At 40.1% G+C, this 19271-nt stretch overlaps 2 protein-coding genes across 5 annotated transcripts in view; one reads left to right on the top strand and one right to left on the bottom strand.

Moving 5' to 3' along the window:
- The first annotated feature begins 234 nt into the window (after positions 1-234).
- On the top strand, positions 235-6910 carry ap4s1 (adaptor related protein complex 4 subunit sigma 1). Its single transcript, XM_085343090.1, has 6 exons — positions 235-443; positions 552-707; positions 792-878; positions 961-1029; positions 6087-6098; positions 6450-6910. The coding sequence occupies exons 2-6, from the start codon at positions 570-572 to the stop codon at positions 6576-6578; spliced, it is 435 nt and encodes a 144-aa protein (XP_085199216.1). The 5' UTR covers positions 235-443; positions 552-569; the 3' UTR covers positions 6579-6910.
- A 376-nt stretch (positions 6911-7286) lies between these two features.
- hectd1 (HECT domain containing 1) overlaps positions 7287-19271 on the bottom strand; it is a 46598-nt gene continuing 34613 nt past the window's right edge. For all 4 annotated transcript variants that reach the window (XM_085343515.1, XM_085343517.1, XM_085343516.1 and 1 more), the window contains 11 exons: positions 16158-16240; positions 15716-15843; positions 15101-15302; positions 14835-14972; positions 11212-11696; positions 10471-10629; positions 9480-9558; positions 9286-9379; positions 8581-8731; positions 8244-8388; positions 7287-8163 (listed from right to left, as the gene is read on the bottom strand). In XM_085343515.1, coding sequence (XP_085199641.1) covers positions 8026-8163; positions 8244-8388; positions 8581-8731; positions 9286-9379; positions 9480-9558; positions 10471-10629; positions 11212-11696; positions 14835-14972; positions 15101-15302; positions 15716-15843; positions 16158-16240 — 1802 coding nt within the window. In that variant the 3' untranslated portion in view covers positions 7287-8025. The remainder of the gene's footprint in view (positions 8164-8243; positions 8389-8580; positions 8732-9285; positions 9380-9479; positions 9559-10470; positions 10630-11211; positions 11697-14834; positions 14973-15100; positions 15303-15715; positions 15844-16157; positions 16241-19271) is intronic.

Here is a 19271-nt window from a genome sequence, read left to right as displayed (position 1 = left end):
AGTACAGTACAATAAATTATGTACAAATTATGTATTATGCATCTTTCAAAGAAGAAAAATGCAAACGTTAATGGGATTTTCTTTTGGATTGTTTGCGTGGAATAATTACTCCCTCAAATGTCTTAAAGCTTATATTACGAGCATGTTTTGAAAGTATAAGTAGAAAGTACTTGCGTTCAAATGTAGGGAATAACTGTTACCCTGGAATGCACCTGTCTACGCATGCGTACCAAATGCTATGGCTGTATATTGTTGAATGTCCTCTTTCGCTGGTATTTATTTACCCTTACAGTACTTTACAGTAATCTTACTTTAATCCTGTAAACCGACAGCATTGTGTTTAAAATAACATTAGATTGGGGCAAAAACTCGTTAACAGAAGTTCCCGTTTTAGCCCGTTTGATGGAGTTAATGTAGCAACTGGCACAAGCTAACAGCTGGCGGTAAGTAAAACAAACGTTCAGGTATGGAGTGAGGTATTAGATTGCAATATCTCATACCACGGGGCAATGGTCTGTACTGATAATATCGACTTTACGATTCCTCTGCAGCCAGCAACCGATCGGATAATGATCAAGTTCGTGCTAATGGTGAACCGACAGGGTCAGACCAGGCTGTCCAGGTATTATCACTCTGTGGAGCTGAGCAGAAGAGCAGCTCTTGAGGCCGATGTAGTACGCTACTGCCTGAGCCGCAAGAAAGATCAGGTGTCTGTCTGCGAGTTCCCAGTCTTGTTTAGATCAAATAAATAACATAACAATATCATGTTTATAACCCCTCTCTGTTTGCAGTGTTCCTTTGTGGAGTACAAAGACTTTAAATTGGTTTACCGCCAGTATGCTGCTCTGTATATCGTGGTGGGCATCACAGACAGTGAGGTGAGTGTGATCGGAGGTATTTTACACCTCTTTCGTCCTTTCAATGGTCAACAGGACGTGTTTCTCCTCTTTACTCTCACAGAATGAGCTGTCCATCTACGAGCTGGTTCATAACTTTGTGGAGGTCTTGGATAAATATTTCAGCCGGGTGGTGAGTTCAGTTTGATCGAGGTTCTTACAGAGATAAATACTGGTAGCCGCCAGTGCTACACCTCAGCATCCTAGTAGATGCATCTGTGGTAGAAATGTGAAAATCCTAAAAAGCCTCAGAACTTGAGGTCAAAGTCACAATGACTAGCTATTTTGTAGATGCACCTTTTGAATTGGTAAATTTTACCTCACTTCATTCTCGAGCTATACTGCTGAGGGGTGAAAACCATTGGATCCATTATCAGTGCAGGTCTAAGGCAGGTCTCAAAACTGGCGTCAAGCCAGCCTCCAGTTTGTTTTCTGTTCCCTGTGTATTCAAAGTATTACGGGAAGAGATGTAGAAACCTGACTTCAAAATATAAGCCAACTTCGAGTGAATTAACAGATATGTTAAGAACATAATAACATATAATTTAGTCTTGTTTACACACTCTAATGTTAGATCCACATGACACAACCTTGTATCCTAGTAGTGCCCTGTCAATATCAAGGCCATCTTATTTTGGATTCCAAAGTAAAAGCCCTGTGAATTTTCATTTTTGAACTACTCTTTCAATAGAGTAGACTAGAATAAAATAAAGCTTTATTATCCCACGGATGAGAAATTTCGGCGTTACAGAGCTCTTGCAGCAAGGGAAAATAAAATGTAAAAGGAAGACACAATGTGGTCCTATAAACATAAGCAACCGAAGTTCGTATATACAGGTATATACAGATAACAGTGTACAGAATGTGTATAGAAAAATTGGAAAATTGTACAGAGATATGTATAAAATGTACAGTAAACAAGCTGGTGAGTAAGATGACCAAAAGAATGTTAAGTTGCATTATAGAGTCTGACAGCTGCTGGTAAGAATGACCTGCGGTAGCGCTCCTTCCTACACTGTGGGCGTAAGTCTACTGCTGAACGAGCTGCTCAGTGCTCGTACAGTCTCATGCAGGGGGTGGGAGGTGTTGTCCATGATGGATGTTAGCTTAGACAACATCCTCTCCTCCCCAACCTGCTCGATGGACTTCAGTGGACAGTCCAGGACAGAGCTGGCACTCCTGACCAGTTTGAGTTTCTCCCTGTCCCTCTCTGCCATTCCGCCACTCCAGCAGACCACAGCATAGAAAATAGCAGACGCTACCACAGTGTCGTAAAACGTCCTTAGGAGTGTCCTGTTCACCCCGAAGGATCTCAGCCGCTGTAGCAGGTGGAGACGACTTAGACCCTTCTTGTAAAGTGCATCTGTGTTTGTGGACCAATCCAGTTTGTTATTGAGGTGAACACCCAGGTATTTGTACTACTCCACCATTTCAATGTCCAAACCCTGGATGTTCACTGGTGTAATAGTGGGTGGCTTCTTGCTGAAGTCAATCACCAGCTCCTTCCTCTTGCTGGCATTGATGCGAAGATGGTTCTGTTCGCACCAGCTGACGAAGTCAGTGATCAGTTCAATTATTTCAGAATGCTCTTAAAAGCAAAACTCATATTTCCAAAGACTAGTTGCACTTTATATCAACAGTATCCAACCCCACAGTGATACCATGTCAATTTCAAGTCAGTCTGAGTTTTGCCTTCCAAAATAAAAGCCATTTCAAATTGCCCATATATGACTTAACTTTCAATGATTTCAAAATGCTCTAAATAGGAAAATTCCTGTTTTCACAGGATAATTTTTCACCTTAAATCGACAGTGTCCAACCCCACAGTAAAACCATGCCAATTTCAAGTTGCTCTGATTTTGCCTTTTAAATTAATGGGCCCTTTGAATTTCCCCATATATGATATACTCTTTCAATTTCTTCAGAATGCTCTTAAAATGAAAATTGCTGTTTCCACAGGATAATTTCATTCTAGATCAACAGTGTACACTCTCACGGGGATACCAAGTCAATTTCAAGTCACCTTGATTTTGCCTTTCAAAGTAATGGCCTGTTGAAATTGCCCATATATGACCCACTCTTTCACTGACTTCAGAACACTCTTAAAAGCAAAGTTGCTGTTTCCACAAGTTAATGTCACTCTATATTGACAGTTGTCATGTTCACAATTTTTGGAAGGAATCTCAGGAGAAAGGTTTGTCTTTTAAAAAAGGATTTACTTTGCTTTTGGCAGTTGAAATTACAAGTTTACACAGCGCTGTGGACATCTATGTGAACCAGCAGCATGTTTCACAAAAAGGATGACCCTCAAGTGTGCTGTACAACATTATATAGTAAGACAAAAACATAGATTAAAGGAGCTATCTTCCTCCCGCACGGACGTGGCAGTCTTGGTGTCATCCTCGTATTTCCGTGACCTCGTCTGGTATCTGCTCCCTCGTCTGTAAGAGACAGAAAAGCAAAACACCTCTCTGCCTAGCCTTGATAATCTAATGGTATTATCCATTGTTCTTCTAGTGATTCAAAGTTGGTTTAGAATATCATGTTCGGCACTCTCTGACCCAGACTTATTCTAATCATAATCTATGTGTGTAAGCATGTTTGCAGTTATCCCTCTGCACCTAAGTCATTTCCAACAATATATCAGTCCGGACAGTCACGTCGAACGAAGCTTTTGAAATTCAAAAGACTTAGTGCCAACTTATTATTGGGCACATTTGCAATGTGTGCATGAAAATGATTATAACCGCTTATTTTAGTAATAGAAATCAAACATTTTCAATCCCAACATTCCCTCCTTTCACACGTTTTAATGTGTGAACAAAAAACATGTTTCGTTCAGCCTGCTGTCCCACAGGTTCCCTCCAGAGTGATACTCAGCCTTTCAGCTTTTCCCTCTTAACTGGGATGGTGTCCTGTGGTCGAGTCAGCGCTAAATCAGCTGTCGTCCCCATTCAGTCGGTCAGATACTGGGTCTTCCAGACCGTCAGCCGGCCTCCTCATGGGAACGCATTAAACGAACACAGGCATCTTATCTTCTAAACACGATTCAGTTTCTTTTGATCATTAAAGCTTAAACACAAAATTGCAATATACATTTTGCCTTTCCTACCTCTAAACACCTGGGGGCAATTTATGTCTTGGTTCAGCCATGAAGCCAGCTCACCTGATTCATCACAGAGCCCAACCGACACTGGCAACTGATAGGGTTGCACTGCATGTTCTTCCCTTAGTGTTGCTGTTTTCAATCTGTTAATTGGAGTCCTCAAACATGGGATAGACAACATCCACAACAAGTCAATACAGCTGTGAATGTGGCCAGTTATCAGTCAATTACCAATCAATGACAAAATGATAGCTTTTAGCCACTCATCCAGAGGATCTTCAATCCCAGAAAATTCCTTCTCCTCATTTGATAATGTCTATCCTACTCTGTCAAAAGTTCAATTTTCAATTCAATTCAATTTTATTTATATATCGCCAAATCACAACAAAAGTCGCCTCAAGGCGCTTCATAGATACAGAGAAAAACCCAACAATCATATGACCCCCTATGAGCAAGCACTTTGGCGACAGTGGGAAGGAAAAACTCCCTTTTAACAGGAAGAAACCTCCGGCAGAACCAGGCTCAGGGAGGGGCGGGGCCATCTGCTGCGACCGGTTGGGGTGAGAGAAGGAAGACAGGATAAAAGACATGCTGTGGAAGAGAGACAGAGGTTAATAACAGATATGATTCAATGCAGAGAGGTCTGTTAACACATAGTGAGTGAGAAAGGTGACTGGAAAGGAAAAACTCAATGCATCATGGGAATCCCCGGCAGCCTATGTCTATTGCAGCATAACTAAGGGAGGATTCAGGGTCACCTGGTCCAGCCCTAACTATATGCTTTAGCAAAAAGGAAAGTTTTAAGCCTAATCTTGAAAGTAGAGATAGTGTCTGTCTCCTGAATCCAAACTGGAAGCTGGTTCCACAGAAGAGGGGCCTGAAAACTGAAGGCTCTGCCTCCCATTCTACTTTTAAATACTCTAGGAACAACAAGTAGGCCTGCAGAGCGAGAGCGAAGTGCTCTAATAGGGTGATATGGTACTACAAGGTCATTGCGACCCGTCCAGGGTGCAGGGTATGGTAGCTGGAATAGCAACATACCCAAGGATAAGCAGAAGAGAATGACTGATATGATGAAACTGGGATTTTGTTACACTTAATTATTGCAAACACAACTAAAACTATAACTGAAACTAATCAAAACTAAACTGAAACTAAGGATTTTCAAAAAATAAAAACTAAACTAAACTAGCAAACAATTGGTAAAAACTACTTAAAACTGATATAAAATTGAAAATCTGAAGTCAAAACTAAATAAAAATAAAAACTAATGAAAATTGCAAAACTATTAAAACCCTGACTCCCACACACGATACCATTGTGAGGGTGTATAAATATGGGCGCCAATTGTGGTCATAAATATTTTGTACTTGTAAATTAGGATTCGTATGTGTAAAAATAATTTGTGTGTGCGTAAAAAAGATTTGTGTGTGGACTAATAGGTGTGAAACTCGGCACTCAAGTTACAAGTACGAATTTTGACCCGGTTTTTCTTCCTTTCATCTGATTGGCCAATGTCATGTTAATCACAAATTTAACTATCCAATCAGAGAACAGGTGGGTTTGGCTATTGGAGGGGTGATTTATGGAGCATCCCTGGGATAATAAAACTTTATTCTATTCTACTCTATTTGAAAGAGCAGTTCAAAAATGAAAATTCACAGGGCTTTTACTTTGAAATCCAAAATAAGATGGCCTTGATATTGACAGGGTGCTACTAGGGTACAAGGTTGTGTCATGTGGATCTAACATTAGAGTGTGTAAACAAGACTAAATTATATGTTATTATGTTCTTAACATATCTGTTAATTTACTCGAAGTTGGCTTTTATTTTGAAGTCAGGTTTCCACATCTCTGAATACACAGGGAACAGAAAACAAACACGAGGCTAGCTTGACTGCAAGTCTCGAATTGGAGGCTGGCTTGACACAAGAGTCTTACAAGCATTAAAAGTAATGATTACAGTTTCAAACATATATTGTACACTTTTTGAGATGTCTGTAACAACAAATGAAGACACTGTTGAAATGCATGAAGCTGCAGCTGTTTGAATGTTTCAGTCTAATGTGCATTTCTCCCTACAGAGTGAACTGGATGTATCCTGTAACACAACCACAGCTGCACACACTGCATGTATAAGAGTCATGCTAAAAGCACAGTGTATATTTTACCAAAGCTCAGTAATTTTTAATTGCTTGTTAACTAATTTCAAATAATAATAATAAATAATATTATTATTTAAAAGCTACTTCATATACATTGTATAGTCAGCTGAAGGACAGTGACCATTGACAAGGACAGAGAATGGCAAAAATAAAATAACCTGGAGACACACAATAGATTTAGAGCTGAGGTCAAATATTCATGTAAAAATTACCCATCACTAGTTGTTCAGTAGGAGTCTTTGTCTTTATTTCCTTGTTTCCTTGACCCTTCGCCTTTATCAGATAATGTTCAATCTGGATCGAGTTCATATCATCCTGGATGAGATGATCCAGAACGGACACATTGTGGAAACAAACAAGAGCCGCATCCTCGCACCCCTCACCACTATTGACAAGATGGTGGACAGCTAACAAAAAGAAAGGAAGTCACGGACTGTTCTTCAGGCTGAGGACTGGCCTGCAGCTTACAGTCTGAATTTAGAATCTGCTTAAAGGTACTGATGTTAAAATAATAAAAAGAACTCAGTGCCCACATGTACTCTGGTCAGTATATTAATACACATCTGTACAGTGTATCCAGATGTTCGATCTGCACAGCTGAGAGAAGGAAGCCTCCCTCTGAAGTTGGCCAGTTTGAATTTATTCAGGAAGAAAACCGGTTGTGTGAATTTAGCGGGGAATGAATTACATTTTATTTTTAATTTGCCTTTCGGGGTATTGGCAGACCACAGGAATTGTTTGTAACAAACCAAAACGTAAAGACATTTGGTGGTATTATGTCTAATATGTAATAAAACAATAAAAAAAAAAAAAAAAAATTCTATAACTCTAGTTCATTTTTTTAAAATATATCCTTAATACTGAAACATCTGTATGATAAGTTTGCAAAAAATTTTTAGAAAAAGGCTACAAGATAAATATCTAAATCAATTACATCTCTACGCGGTGATTCTCAGCAACTGGACTGCTGTAGATGATAAATCTGCTTCAGCCTCATGTTGGTTGAAGTGCGGTTGTAATACTGAAACACTTAAACGTGCAAACGAAATGGGAAAAAAAAAAAAATCAAAGATTCATATTCTTCCACAGACCACAAGACTCATTCTTTACTTCATACTTTGCAAACATTTTAATGATTATTTTTTTTGGAGCATACACATTTGAAAATATCTGTTTACCTCAAATTGCAACTTGAGTTAAATAAATGTTTATAATATACAAAGAAAATACAGGGATAGCAGAGCTTTCTTTTTTTTATTTTAATCTTTCTCTTTAGATGTGCCTTGCACACAGCCAGTGTTTTTGTCTCTATAGCTTCATTGTAAAACAAACACCAAAGGCTCTCTGACCTTTGACCTTTACAACTGGTCAGTAACAACCAGAGAACTGTCGCGCACACACAAAAACAAAAAGCAATAAATGGGGGGAGGTGGGGATCCATGAACATTTCAGGGAGGAGGAAGTGAAAACAGAAGCTACGAGTCAAACCAGGCACCAAACTGAGAGCAGACAGGAGGAGGAGATCAGCGCGCGCGCACACACACACACACACACACACACACACACACACACACACACGTAAGCCTGCAGCATCAAAGCTGGGAACAGACCAGCAGCAGCAGCTCAGGATGGTGAGGAAGAGGATGCTGCTGCTGATGATGAAGGAGGCGGTCAGAGAGGTGTGAAAGATGTGACAGCGTTTCTTTCATTTTGTTTCTGCAACATAAATCCTCCTCCTCCTGTAGCAGGAGGTCCGGCCGTCAGTCAGTCAGCTGGTTTGGATTGGCTGGCTGATCCGTCAGTCACAAGGCGAGACGGACAGATGACTTGAGAAGCATGCTCAGTGTGGCAGCGGTGGTCAGTTGAGGTGGAAGCCTTTCTCCATGGTAGCGGCTAACAGGCGCTCCCTCATGATGTCCTCAGATGAGTACTCGGGCAGCTTCAGGTAGTGAACACAAGTGTTGACAGATGGGTAGCTGGAGTCTGTGGCATCCACCTACGGAGGCAACAGTCAGTCAGCTTACTGACTAAAACTACACACATTAACAAACTCAGTCATTCAGAGAGCCAGTTTACCTTCCTGACGATGGTGAGTCGGGGGTGAAGGTTGGCAAGACCACCAGGTGGCAGGGTGGAGCAGCCAGTGGTAAACTGCAGGAAGGCTTTACGCTCATCAGATGACATTCCACATAAGACTCGCACAAACCGCAAGAAGCCAGGGCTGAAGGAAGAGGAGAGGTTAAATACACGATGCCGTGGCTCAGTGTCTCCATTAGCATTCTCAATCACCCAGGAAAGTAAATCTCCAAAAGTTGATTCTGTTCATCTGGACATAGCGTTACCATGACGCTCCGTCCAGATGAACAGAATCAACTTTTGGTGTTTCCATTAGTGTTGATGTAACATGTCATACCTGTCTCTGGTGTAACCAAGCTTTGGTTCTGTGTAGTTGATGATGTCGTCAGCAGTCCAGGAAGGGGACTGGTTGCCACAGAGGATCATCTGCACCTCCTTATGGCTAAAAGAGCTTAGTTTCTCCATTGGAAACACTCGATTAAAACCCTCTGAGGAGGAGAGGAAACATTTATGATATTAGATACCCAAGTATTCACTCGATTTTAGAAATAATCACAAATTTACTAAACTGCCAGGGAAAGGGAACCAAAAAAGTTTCTTGTCGCAATGGAATCAATTCTATTGTGACAATGAGTCGAGAGAACATAAGGGTCTAAAATGAGAGTCAATCTTTAGGGAAAAAAAAAAAAGTAAGGAGCTCAGGTTAGAAACAGGTGTGAGAATAGACTGGCAGCTGTGTATTTTTCAAAATTTCATGTTGTTGCCAATAGCATCTCCTCCTGTCGGCCTCGGTAAAGCTCAAACTTTACCAAGACCAAGTCCAATTAGGTCAAGGGCGTTCCCAGCATTAAAACAACTGCCTGTGAACACAGAGCACTACTTTCTTGCTTTATGTTGTCCACCTCTTTCCTCGTTTAAACAGGAAACCATTTTATTTTGTGTTTTTTGGTTTTTTTTCTGAAAAACTAGCAAAGAGGGCAAAACAGATTTCTCCACAGACAGGACACTGTAGAGAAGTAATGTGCCAGTTTTGCACATTTACCTCTGAAGGCCTCCATCTGTTTCTGGATGCCAGTGTGCATACAGAAGTCAAACATCAACTCCACGTACTCTTCTGCATTCTCCATGGACACCATCTATACACATAGTAAACACTCAGTGAACTCTTGTAAAATGTGCAAATTTACGTGAAGATATTTCCATCCACATAAGAAGCTTGCTCTGAGGCATTTTTACCTCATCGTCTCCATTTGGTTTGAGATCCACTGCAGAGAAACCATGAACCTTGGAGGATGGACAGAACTGAAAGTTTAACCTGCAGAGAAAAGTTCAAGTGGCTGTCAAACATCTGGTCCGTGTCATATGGGAAAACAAGTCAAAAATCGTAAACTTTCTGCTTTTGCTGTGCAAACTCTTTCACTGCAAATACTGAGCTCAAGTATTCGACAGTCCTGACAGCATGTGTGCTTGTCAGCTGGAACTAGAACACAAGTTATTTACTGAGCTGCTCCTCTGCTCAGATGTTTTTGACCACAACAAAGATTGCCTAGTTAAATCTCGGTACCCAAATACTTCATAAGACTTTATTCTAACCCATGTGGTCTCACATGAAACAAGATTTTTCACATCTCAGTTTCTGGTGAAAACATTATTGTAAGAAAATAGTGCTGTTAAGTGAATGTCATTTTGTTTCAGTCCAGTTGTTTATTTTAAGCAAACAAATGCTAAACCTTTCCTGGTACCACTCATCTTCATCTTTTCCCAAATAACTATGTACCACTTTCTTTGCCATTTCATTTGTCTTTTTTGATTTTTAAATGAATTGCTAATGCTATTATTAGCTCTTGGTAAAGGGTAGCTCCAGTTTGACTTCAGCGTGCTGTGTATGCTGTGATTAGAGCAAGGAGAACCCCCTGAGGCTGATGAACAAAGCCAACACACAACAAAACTGCAGTTTCTTTAGGTACCACTTGAGGCTGGCCCCAAAAGGAAGTGAATCCCTTAGACTTGCAATGTTAAAATGAAACATTTAGAGCATTAAAAACTATATCTACAGTCTGGTATCCCCAAAAGGACTATAGGCGTAACAGTAAAAAGCAGCTATTATCACGGTCCTCTTGGTCTTGGTCTTTACTAACCTCTAGCCCTTCTAAGCAAACACTAAAGATGCAGATCGCGTTACCACAAGAGTAACACCTTCAGCACCTTTGTATGCGTCTTTTCTTACCCGAGGTCCTCGACACTGAGGGGAGGTCCAGAGCCCAGCGGGTTCTTCAGCATCAGGTCCTGCAGCCTAGTGTTCTTCTCATCCTCAGACAAACTCTTACTGGCCAGAATCTGCCTCCTCTTCACTGCCAGATCCTTCACTTCCTTCAGGAAACTCGCCCTGGAGGAGGCAGGAAGAGGAGCGAGAGGAAAAGGGCATCATGAGTCTGCTGTAGTGTAGTTATTCTATTGTTGACCTGCTTTCTCTCTGACTTTATCATTTCCTACTCATTTAGTGCGTCTCTCTCCCCATTTGTGTTTCTGCTGCAGACCAGAACAGATCCTAGAATTTCACAAGTTTAAAATACATATTCTTTTTATGCTCTGCTTCCTTAACTTTGCATGTTAATTCTGTCTGAATGAGGTTTCAGTCATGCTTCACTTTAACAAAATTGAACCAAATGTTGTTAAACCACATCAGCTTGTGCAGATGATAACACAAGCCTTTTAGTGTTGGCAGACACTTTCCAAGTTTCTGTTGTTAGTGCTTTAAAATTAAGGCTGCTCAGATTTCAAGAAGTTTCAAAATGACCAAAACTCACATCTTATATTTCATGGTTTTCTTAGAACTTAACTTCAGCAGTACTACATGTCACGGGATGTGTTCAGGTTCAGCAGTGAGCTAGAGGGTGACCTGCTTGGGTAAAACATGAGCTTTCAGGCTGACTGTGAGAACGCTAAACATTAAAAACTGTCTCGAGACCTGTGTGGGTTGATAAGCTGGAAGTCGTCCCAGGTCAGGATACCGTGGTACCAAGCTGGAGGTTTTGGTTTTGGTGGGTCCATGATGAACTCAGATTTGGAATCCTCATCAAAGCTGCCCACTGAGTAAGTCTCCTGGCTTTCCTCAGTCGATGCTTCAGACTGTACCTCAGACAGTAGCAGGAAGGGCTGCAGGTGGGGCCGCTCAGGGTCGTTACCCTGCGGTGAGCTTCGAGACTGGTATAGCAGCTTGCTCATGTTAGACTTGATGTCCCCCATGCAGAGCAGCTTAAAGAAGGGCTGTGATATTGGTAGGTCGACCAGCCGGTTGTCCTGAATGCACTTGGCCAAGAAGATGCCCAGGAAGTAGAAGAGTTTGGTGATTCGCTCCAGTTCCTCGCTATCCTGAGGGAACGGAGCTGGAAATAGACCACAGGAACGCTGCACATAGTAACCGGGAGGCTTCAGTCCACCACCCAGGTCCACCTGAGACAAACATAAGAGGGACATCTGTTAATTCTCATCCGTTACTTTAAAATGAGCTAAGGCACTGAAGATTCCTGCTGTGGCAAAGAGGAATCAAGGCTCTTTTGGGGGGTTTTCTCCTTAATTTTAAAACTTACTTTTTGTGGTACTTCTTACTAGAGATGGACCGATCCGATATTACGTATCGGTCCGATACTGACCTAAATTACTGGATCGGATATCGGAGAGAAATAAAAAAAATGTAATCTGATCCATTAAATATCAAAAAAGCACCTCACAAAACTTGCGACATGGCATAACTCGGCTCATAACCGTAGCACCTTGGAGCAGTATGCATCACGTGATAGAGCGGCTGTGGCGTGGGAGACCTGTCGGCGGTCTGGTTGAGTATTTGGAGCCTCGCTACCAAACCGGCATTTCATCTCCGAGGAAGTGATCCCAGAGAGAAGTAAAGCAAGTGTGTAAGTTCATCTCTGAATGTTTGTAAAGCATTCCAGTGTTAAGCTTAACAACCGATATGTGGAGCGACTGCCTCTTCTCTCCCCCTCCCTCTCCTGCTGCTACTTCAAACGTGAAACTGATTAATGATCAGCTAATCGGCTTTTCTGTCACGAGTCTGTTTCTCTTGTTTGTTTATCGCCCACTTCGCGCCACAAAGAGGAAACCAGCAGCTGAACAACAGCAGCACGTTTAAGCTTGATAAGCTGTTGTTAGAATTTATTCAATATTACTTTCTACACCAGGATCCTTTTCTACGTTTAAAATGTCGAGCTCTTAATAAATAATTATCTGAATCTGACACCCAAAGTTTTAATCTGATGTAAAAAGTATAGAAGTCCATTACTGTATATATTAACTATTAAGTCTAATATACCCTAGTAAGCTGTAGTACTTTTTCCTTTGGGAAGGTACCATCTGTGCAGTCTGCAGTTCTGTTGAAGAAAGATGTTGAATCTATTTAATTATTCTTGAAAAATAATTGATTTCTGTCCATTTTTTTTTCACACTGTATCAAATTAACGTTGATTACGTCGATTAGGCATCATGAGGTGGAGGGTGGTTCCCTATTTTTTTTTTTTTTTTTTTTTTGCTGAGAGTTTGCAACCCTATTAGTTAGGTTGCTTACTCTTTAAAATACCAGAATAGGGAGGATGGAGCAGGTTTAAGTTTATTAGATTGATCAGTATTGCTGAACTATGAAATATTTTGGGTGCAGTGTATTTTTTGCATACAGGTATAACAGAATAGCTTTAGTGTTGCTGCATTTTGTATAAGCTCAAACTGAAGTTAAAAAAAACAACAACAAGATATTATAAAAACAGTTTTATTGATTAGAAACTAGAGATGGCATGATACCACTTTTTTATGTCCGATACCGATACCGATATCATAAATTTGGATATCTGCCGATACCGATATGAATCCGATATAGTGTTTTTTAATCAACAAAACTGTTTTTTAAATATCTTGCTGCATTTTGTATAAGTTCATACTCAAGTTTAAAACAACAACTACACTAAAGCTATTCTGTTATACCTGTATGCAAAAAAAAAATATTTCATAGTTCAGCAATACTGATCAATCTAATAAACTTAAACCTACACCATCCTCCCTATTCTGGTATTTTAAAGAGTACTTAGCGTAAATATTAAGCAACCTAACTAATAGGGTTCCAACTCCCAGCAACAACAAAAATAAATAAATAAAAAATAGGGAACCACCCCTCACGCTCCACCTCATGATGCTTAATCAATGTAATCAACCTTAATTTGATGCAGTGTGGGGAAAAAAAAAGCACAGAAATCAATTATTTTTCAAGAAATATTAAATAGATTCAACATCTTTCTTCAACAAAATTGCAGACTGCACAGATGGTACCTTCCCAAAGGAAAAAGTACTATAGCTTACTAGGGTATATATATTAGACTTAATAGTCACTATATACAGTAATTGACTTCTATTCATTTTACATCAAATTAAAACTTTGGGTGTCAGATAATTATTTATTAAAAGCTAGACATTTTAAATGAGAATAAGAAAGAAAAGTATGTCTTTGTGCCCCCTTTTCCCTGTTAATGCCCTATCGGCCCCCCTGGCTAAACTTTGCTAGATCCGCCCCTGCACAGTTACCAGCCGTCAGCTACGTAGAAAAAGATCCTCGAGTAGAAAGTAATATTAAATAAATTCTAACAACAGCTGATCAAGCTTAAACGTGCTGCTGTTGTTCAGCCGCTGGTTTCCTCTTTCTGGTGCAAAGTGGGCCAAAAACAAACCAGAGAGACGGACTCGCGACAGAAAAGCCGATCAGCTGATCATTAAGCAGTTTCATGATTGAAGTAGCAGCCAGAAGAGGCAGTCGCTCCATATATCGTTTGGTAAGCTTAACGCAGGAATGCTTTACAAACATTCAGAGATGGACTTACACACTTGCTTTACTTCTCTCGGGGATAACTTTGTCGGAGATGAAATGCCGGGTTGCTAGCGAAGCTCCAAATGCTATCCAGACCACCGACAGGTCCCGCATGCCACAGCTGCTCTATCACGTGATGCATACTGCTCCGACGTGCTAACGTTCTGAGGTGAGTTACGGCGTGTTGCAAGTTTTGTGAGGTGCTTTCGTGATATTTAATGGATCGGATTACATTTTTTATTTTTCTCCGATATCCGATCCAGCAATTTAGGTCAGTATCGGATTCATATCGGTATCGGCCGATATCCAAATTTATGATATCGGTATTGGACATAAAAAAGTGGTATCGTGCCATCTCTACTTCTTACATAAAAAAAGCATCATCACTGTCACTGTTTGATAAATTTATCCCTATTTTTAAACTTACATTATTTTCCCTTGCTTAATGACCACTGGCTTTTAATGCCACCTTCAAATTTGATCACAGCTACTAAGACAGATTAGCACTGACATTACAACATTTAAATATATAACACTAATGCTACTGCTACTACTACTAATAATAATAATAACAACAACAGCAACAATAACAACCCTTTTCTATTATTATTTTGCCATACTAACCTCATTGTTTGATCCTCATTTTAATGTCTCCTAATATGACAGAATGGGATTCTTCACCAACTTTACTTTTAAACCTGTCACTTTGTGAACGTGGTAATACTGACCTGTCGTGACTCATCGTCAGGGAAGTCATCATCACACAGCCAGATTCCCAGTGACGTTTTCTGAAACTCTGCAGCCACCAGAGCATAAAACTCCAGAGTTGGACCGAGACCCGTTCCCTCCTCACCCTGAAACTCCACCTGGAAACACACACAGACACACTTAGCCTGGCATGCCACGGACCGATAATTGTAATGCATGTTGCAAATCTAGCAGTAGACACAGAAGGTTTTCTTTTGTGATTTGTTAAAAACAAACCACCTCTCACCTCTAGCACAGACTTTTGGTCAGCATGGATGTGCATGACGGACTCAGCCCATTCCATCATAGTCTCTCCTCTGGGAACTTTCACTCGTTCATGTTTCAGTCGACCCACCCTGAAGTCACCAGGATCGTCCCGCCGCACTGTGGTGGACGGCCGAGAACGCTCCATGGTTGCCTCTCGACGGTTCTGGAGCCACACAATTGCCCTGCAGACAGAGTGGGGTCAGAGGCCAGAGTGTTGGAAGTACACCAACAGGACGTGGTCTTCAAGGTTAAACTTTAAAAAGGCCAAATTCAAATGTCGATAACGGGACTTTCTACCGTCTTTGAAGACCAAAATGCTAAATCTGTCAGTCATAAAATGATGTTTTCAAAGAGTCACATTTAAATCGATAACAAAAGAAATTGTTGTCGATTTTATTTTATTATTTTACTTTACAATTTTTATGTTATAAGCACAAAGGAGCACATTTTTAAGTTGTGTTGTGAGGGTCTCTCCCTTGTAATATCAAGTGTCTTGAGGGAACTACTGCTATGGACTGGAGCTATACAAATAAAACTGAGCTGAGATGCCTCAAGTTATGTGTGGTATGTTTGTTTACTCCTGTATCACACTCACCTGGAGGCTCCAAAAGCAGTGCAGGTAAAATAGAGCTGTCGGGTCTCAAAAGGGATGAGGAAAGGACACTTGGAGGTGAGTTGTTCACACCAGTCGGGCAGCGCTCCACTTGCAAGGGCTAGAGGCTCCTGGGAAACCAAAACATTCAATTAAAACCTGACATCGTTAACTAATGAACTATAGCACTCACTGGAGCTTGTATTGCATTTAGGGTTTTTTCCACCATAATTGTCTGAGGTTTCAGCAGGTTACACATTTTAATCACTATACTGAAACCTGGTGTTGCACGTTGTGCACTACAACACATTATGTTAACAGAAAAGGGAGTTGTGATTTTTGACAATATTGAAAGGCCAACTTTTTAGAGACTTTCAAGAAGTCTTTTTTAAGGAAGTCTTGAAATTTTCAGATTGATGAAATGACAAAAATGGAACAAACTGACCTCAATCTGTTGCAGGATCTTTGTAGTGATTTTTTTGCTGGTGAAATCTTCAGGAGATGCATTGAACTGAAGCTCATCTATATCTGCAAACACAATTTCAAGATTTTGAAATGAGAGCCCCATTCCCCCCTCAAACCTCCAAGTTAAGTCCCCATTTTTAACAAATACAACCATGCAAACATTTCAACATAAGCAACTATTTTAACCTTTTCCTTGAAGCTAGTTTATCATACCATGGTATTGCCCCTTTCTAAAGATATTTTATAAAGGGGAGACGGCAGACTGCAAACCTACACATACTCCCGTCCAGTACCCTGGAAACCTGAAAGCACATAACTTGAATACCACTGGTTGACTAGCCGACCAGAATAGGGAAGGGAGCAACAGTAGAGTTTACCATGAAGAAAAAAACCACACATCTTGAAACTTAAAAAAAAAAAAATACATAAAATAATGTGGGTGGAAAAATACATTATGGAAAGTACAGAGAGTGGTTGCACACACTTTTCATGTTTTTAAACAATTGGTTTTCACTTCAAGTAGGGACTAATAAGTATATACTTCTGCCTACTCCTTTTCAAACAAAAGAATGGAATGATATTTTGTAACGATTGTGAACTAAGTAAGTAAGTAAAATTTATTTATATAGCACATTTCACAGATAAAATAAAAAATAAAAAAAAATCACAAAGTGCTTTACAATAAGATCAGACATACAAGTTAAAATTAATTAAAAGCCCGTTTGTATAAAAATGTCTTCAGCTGCTTTTTAAAGGAGTCAGTAGAGTCTAGACAGCGTAAAGACAACGGCAGAGAGTTCCACAGCCTAGGTGCCAGTGCCTGAAAAGCTCGATCCCTACGTGTTTTAAACCTAGTACGTGGGATCACCAGTAGCCTCTGACTTGAAGACCTAAGTGCTCGGGATGAAGCATGAGGTTTCAACAGGTCAGAGATATACTGGGGAGCTTCACCGTGCAGAGCTCTAAAAGTTACAACTAAAATTTTAAAATGAACCCTAAAATTTACAGGCAACCAATGAAGACAAGCCAAAACTGGAGTAATGTGTGACCTCTTGTTTGTACCAGTTAAAAGTCTTGCCGCTGCATTCTGTACAGACTGAAGGCGATCCAGAGCTGATTTGTTGAGACACGTAAAAAGACCGTTACAAAAATCCAAACGAGAAGAGATAAAAGCATGAATAATCATCTCAAGTTCTGCCTTTGACACCAGTAGCTTGAGTTTAGAAATGTTTCTTAGATGATAAAAACAGTTCCGGACAAGTTGTTTAGAGTGTTTCTCAAGAGACATTGAACTGTCAAATATAACACCTAAGTTTCTGATACTCGACTGAAATGAAGGGTCTGAAGAACTGATATGCTGCCTAATTTCTGAGAGCATGTGATCCGGTGCAATAATCAAAGTTTCTGTTTTATCTGCATTTAACTGAAGGAAATTGTCATTTAACCATTGTTTGATTTCTGACAGACAATTATTTAAACAAGACAATTTAAACTACTCAGAAGCTTTGAAAGAACAGTACAACTGAATGTCATCAGCATAGAGATGATAAGAAATATTACTGTAACGTCTGATAATGTGGCCTAGAGGGAGTATATACAGCAAAAAGAGAATAGGACCTAAAACAGATCCTTGAGGTACCCCAGAAGGCAGAACTGATGTTTCCGACAGCACATGATTTATACAGACAGTAAAGGATCTCTGAGATAGATACGACATAAACCATTTTAAAACAACACCAGTAATCCCAAACAAGTCCTTCAGCCTATTTATCATGATGCTGTGATCAACAGTATCAAAAGCAGAGCTGAGATCCAACATAACCAGAACAGAGAAGTATTAATTATTTCCAGAATACAGGGGCCAATAGAATCAAACACACTAATGAAAAATGATGGAGGAAGTACATCAAGGTGGCTTGAAGTCAGTTTCATTCGACCAAGCAGAGCACTGATGTCCTGTAAGGTAACAGGAGTAAAAGAGGACCAGGTATCAGAGGTAAGCAACGTGTCAGTGTGATACTGAGAGGATGATGGAGAAATATTAGACCTGACAGCAGCAACCTTATTAACAAAATAGTTTAAAAAGTCATTACAATCAGATTTAGTATAGACTGGTACATGAGGAATATCAGGAGAGACAATACTCTGGGATTTTTCTTTTTTGAAGCTATTAGATTAGCAAAATATTCCGTTCTGGCATTTTTTATCATGTCGTTAAGTGAGAAAATTGATTCCTTGAGATGTACCCTATGGACCTCAAGCTTGGAAGCCTTCCATAAACGTTCTAATTTGCGACAATATCTCCTAAAATTTCGAATACTTTCATTTATCCAAGGACAGAAATTTGAAGAAGAATGGACAACATTTAGTTTCAGAGGTGCCACCGTATCTAAAATAGATTTACATTGATTGTTAAAAGACAAAATAAGTGAATCCATATCATTTTGAGCCATGCGAGGGACAAACATGGCAGAAAACCTTCTAGCAGCATCCTGGTTTATAATCCGCCTTTGGATCATCAATTTAGGAGGTGAAGGATCCACGTAAAATGACAAATTAAAGAATATACAACTATGGTCACTCACATGGACATCTTCCACACATACATCATGTATATTTAAACCCAGGAAGAAAACAAGATCAAGAGTGTGGCCCTTCGTATGTGTGGGGCCAGAAACATGCTGCTTAAAGTTAAAAGACTCAGTGATAGTGATGAGCTCAGCAGCAGTGTTACAGGAAGCGTCATCAATATGAAGGTTTAAGTCTCCCAATATTACAACCTTCTCCAGTTTAATGATCGATGTCAGAAGGTCGTTAAATTCAGTTAGAAAGACCCCAGCAGGTCCAGGAGGTCAATAGATTAAAATACAGTAAAAGGTTTTCAGAGAACCGACCTTCATCATCTGTGACTCAAATGAAGAAAAGAAGTCCGAGGTCACCAGTTTGCATATGAGTTTGTCCTGGTAAACAGCAGCAAGTCCTCCACCACGTCCTAAAAGACGCGGAGTTCCAATGACAGAACAGCCAGACGGGCAGATTTCATTCAAGTGGACGTAATCCTTATTTTGCTGCCAAGTCTCAGTCAGACACATAA

This window comes from Diplotaxodon limnothrissa, linkage group LG19, assembly GCF_057381915.1.
Source record: "Diplotaxodon limnothrissa isolate DT_005_m linkage group LG19, D_limnothrissa_male_GT1.1, whole genome shotgun sequence".
Taxonomy (NCBI): Eukaryota; Metazoa; Chordata; class Actinopteri; order Cichliformes; family Cichlidae; genus Diplotaxodon; species Diplotaxodon limnothrissa.
This window is presented reverse-complemented; position numbering and strand designations above follow the sequence as displayed.

What these genes read in the sequence shown, in the direction of transcription:
- ap4s1 (XM_085343090.1), top strand. Translation starts at nt 570, where the DNA reads ATGATCAAGTTCGTGCTAATGGTGAACCGACAGGGTCAGACCAGGCTG. An exon ending in TGAGCCGCAAGAAAGATCAG is followed by an intron (nt 708 to 791) that starts GTGTCTGTCTGC and finishes CTCTGTTTGCAG; the next exon opens with TGTTCCTTTGTGGAGTACAA. An exon ending in TGGGCATCACAGACAGTGAG is followed by an intron (nt 879 to 960) that starts GTGAGTGTGATC and finishes TTACTCTCACAG; the next exon opens with AATGAGCTGTCCATCTACGA.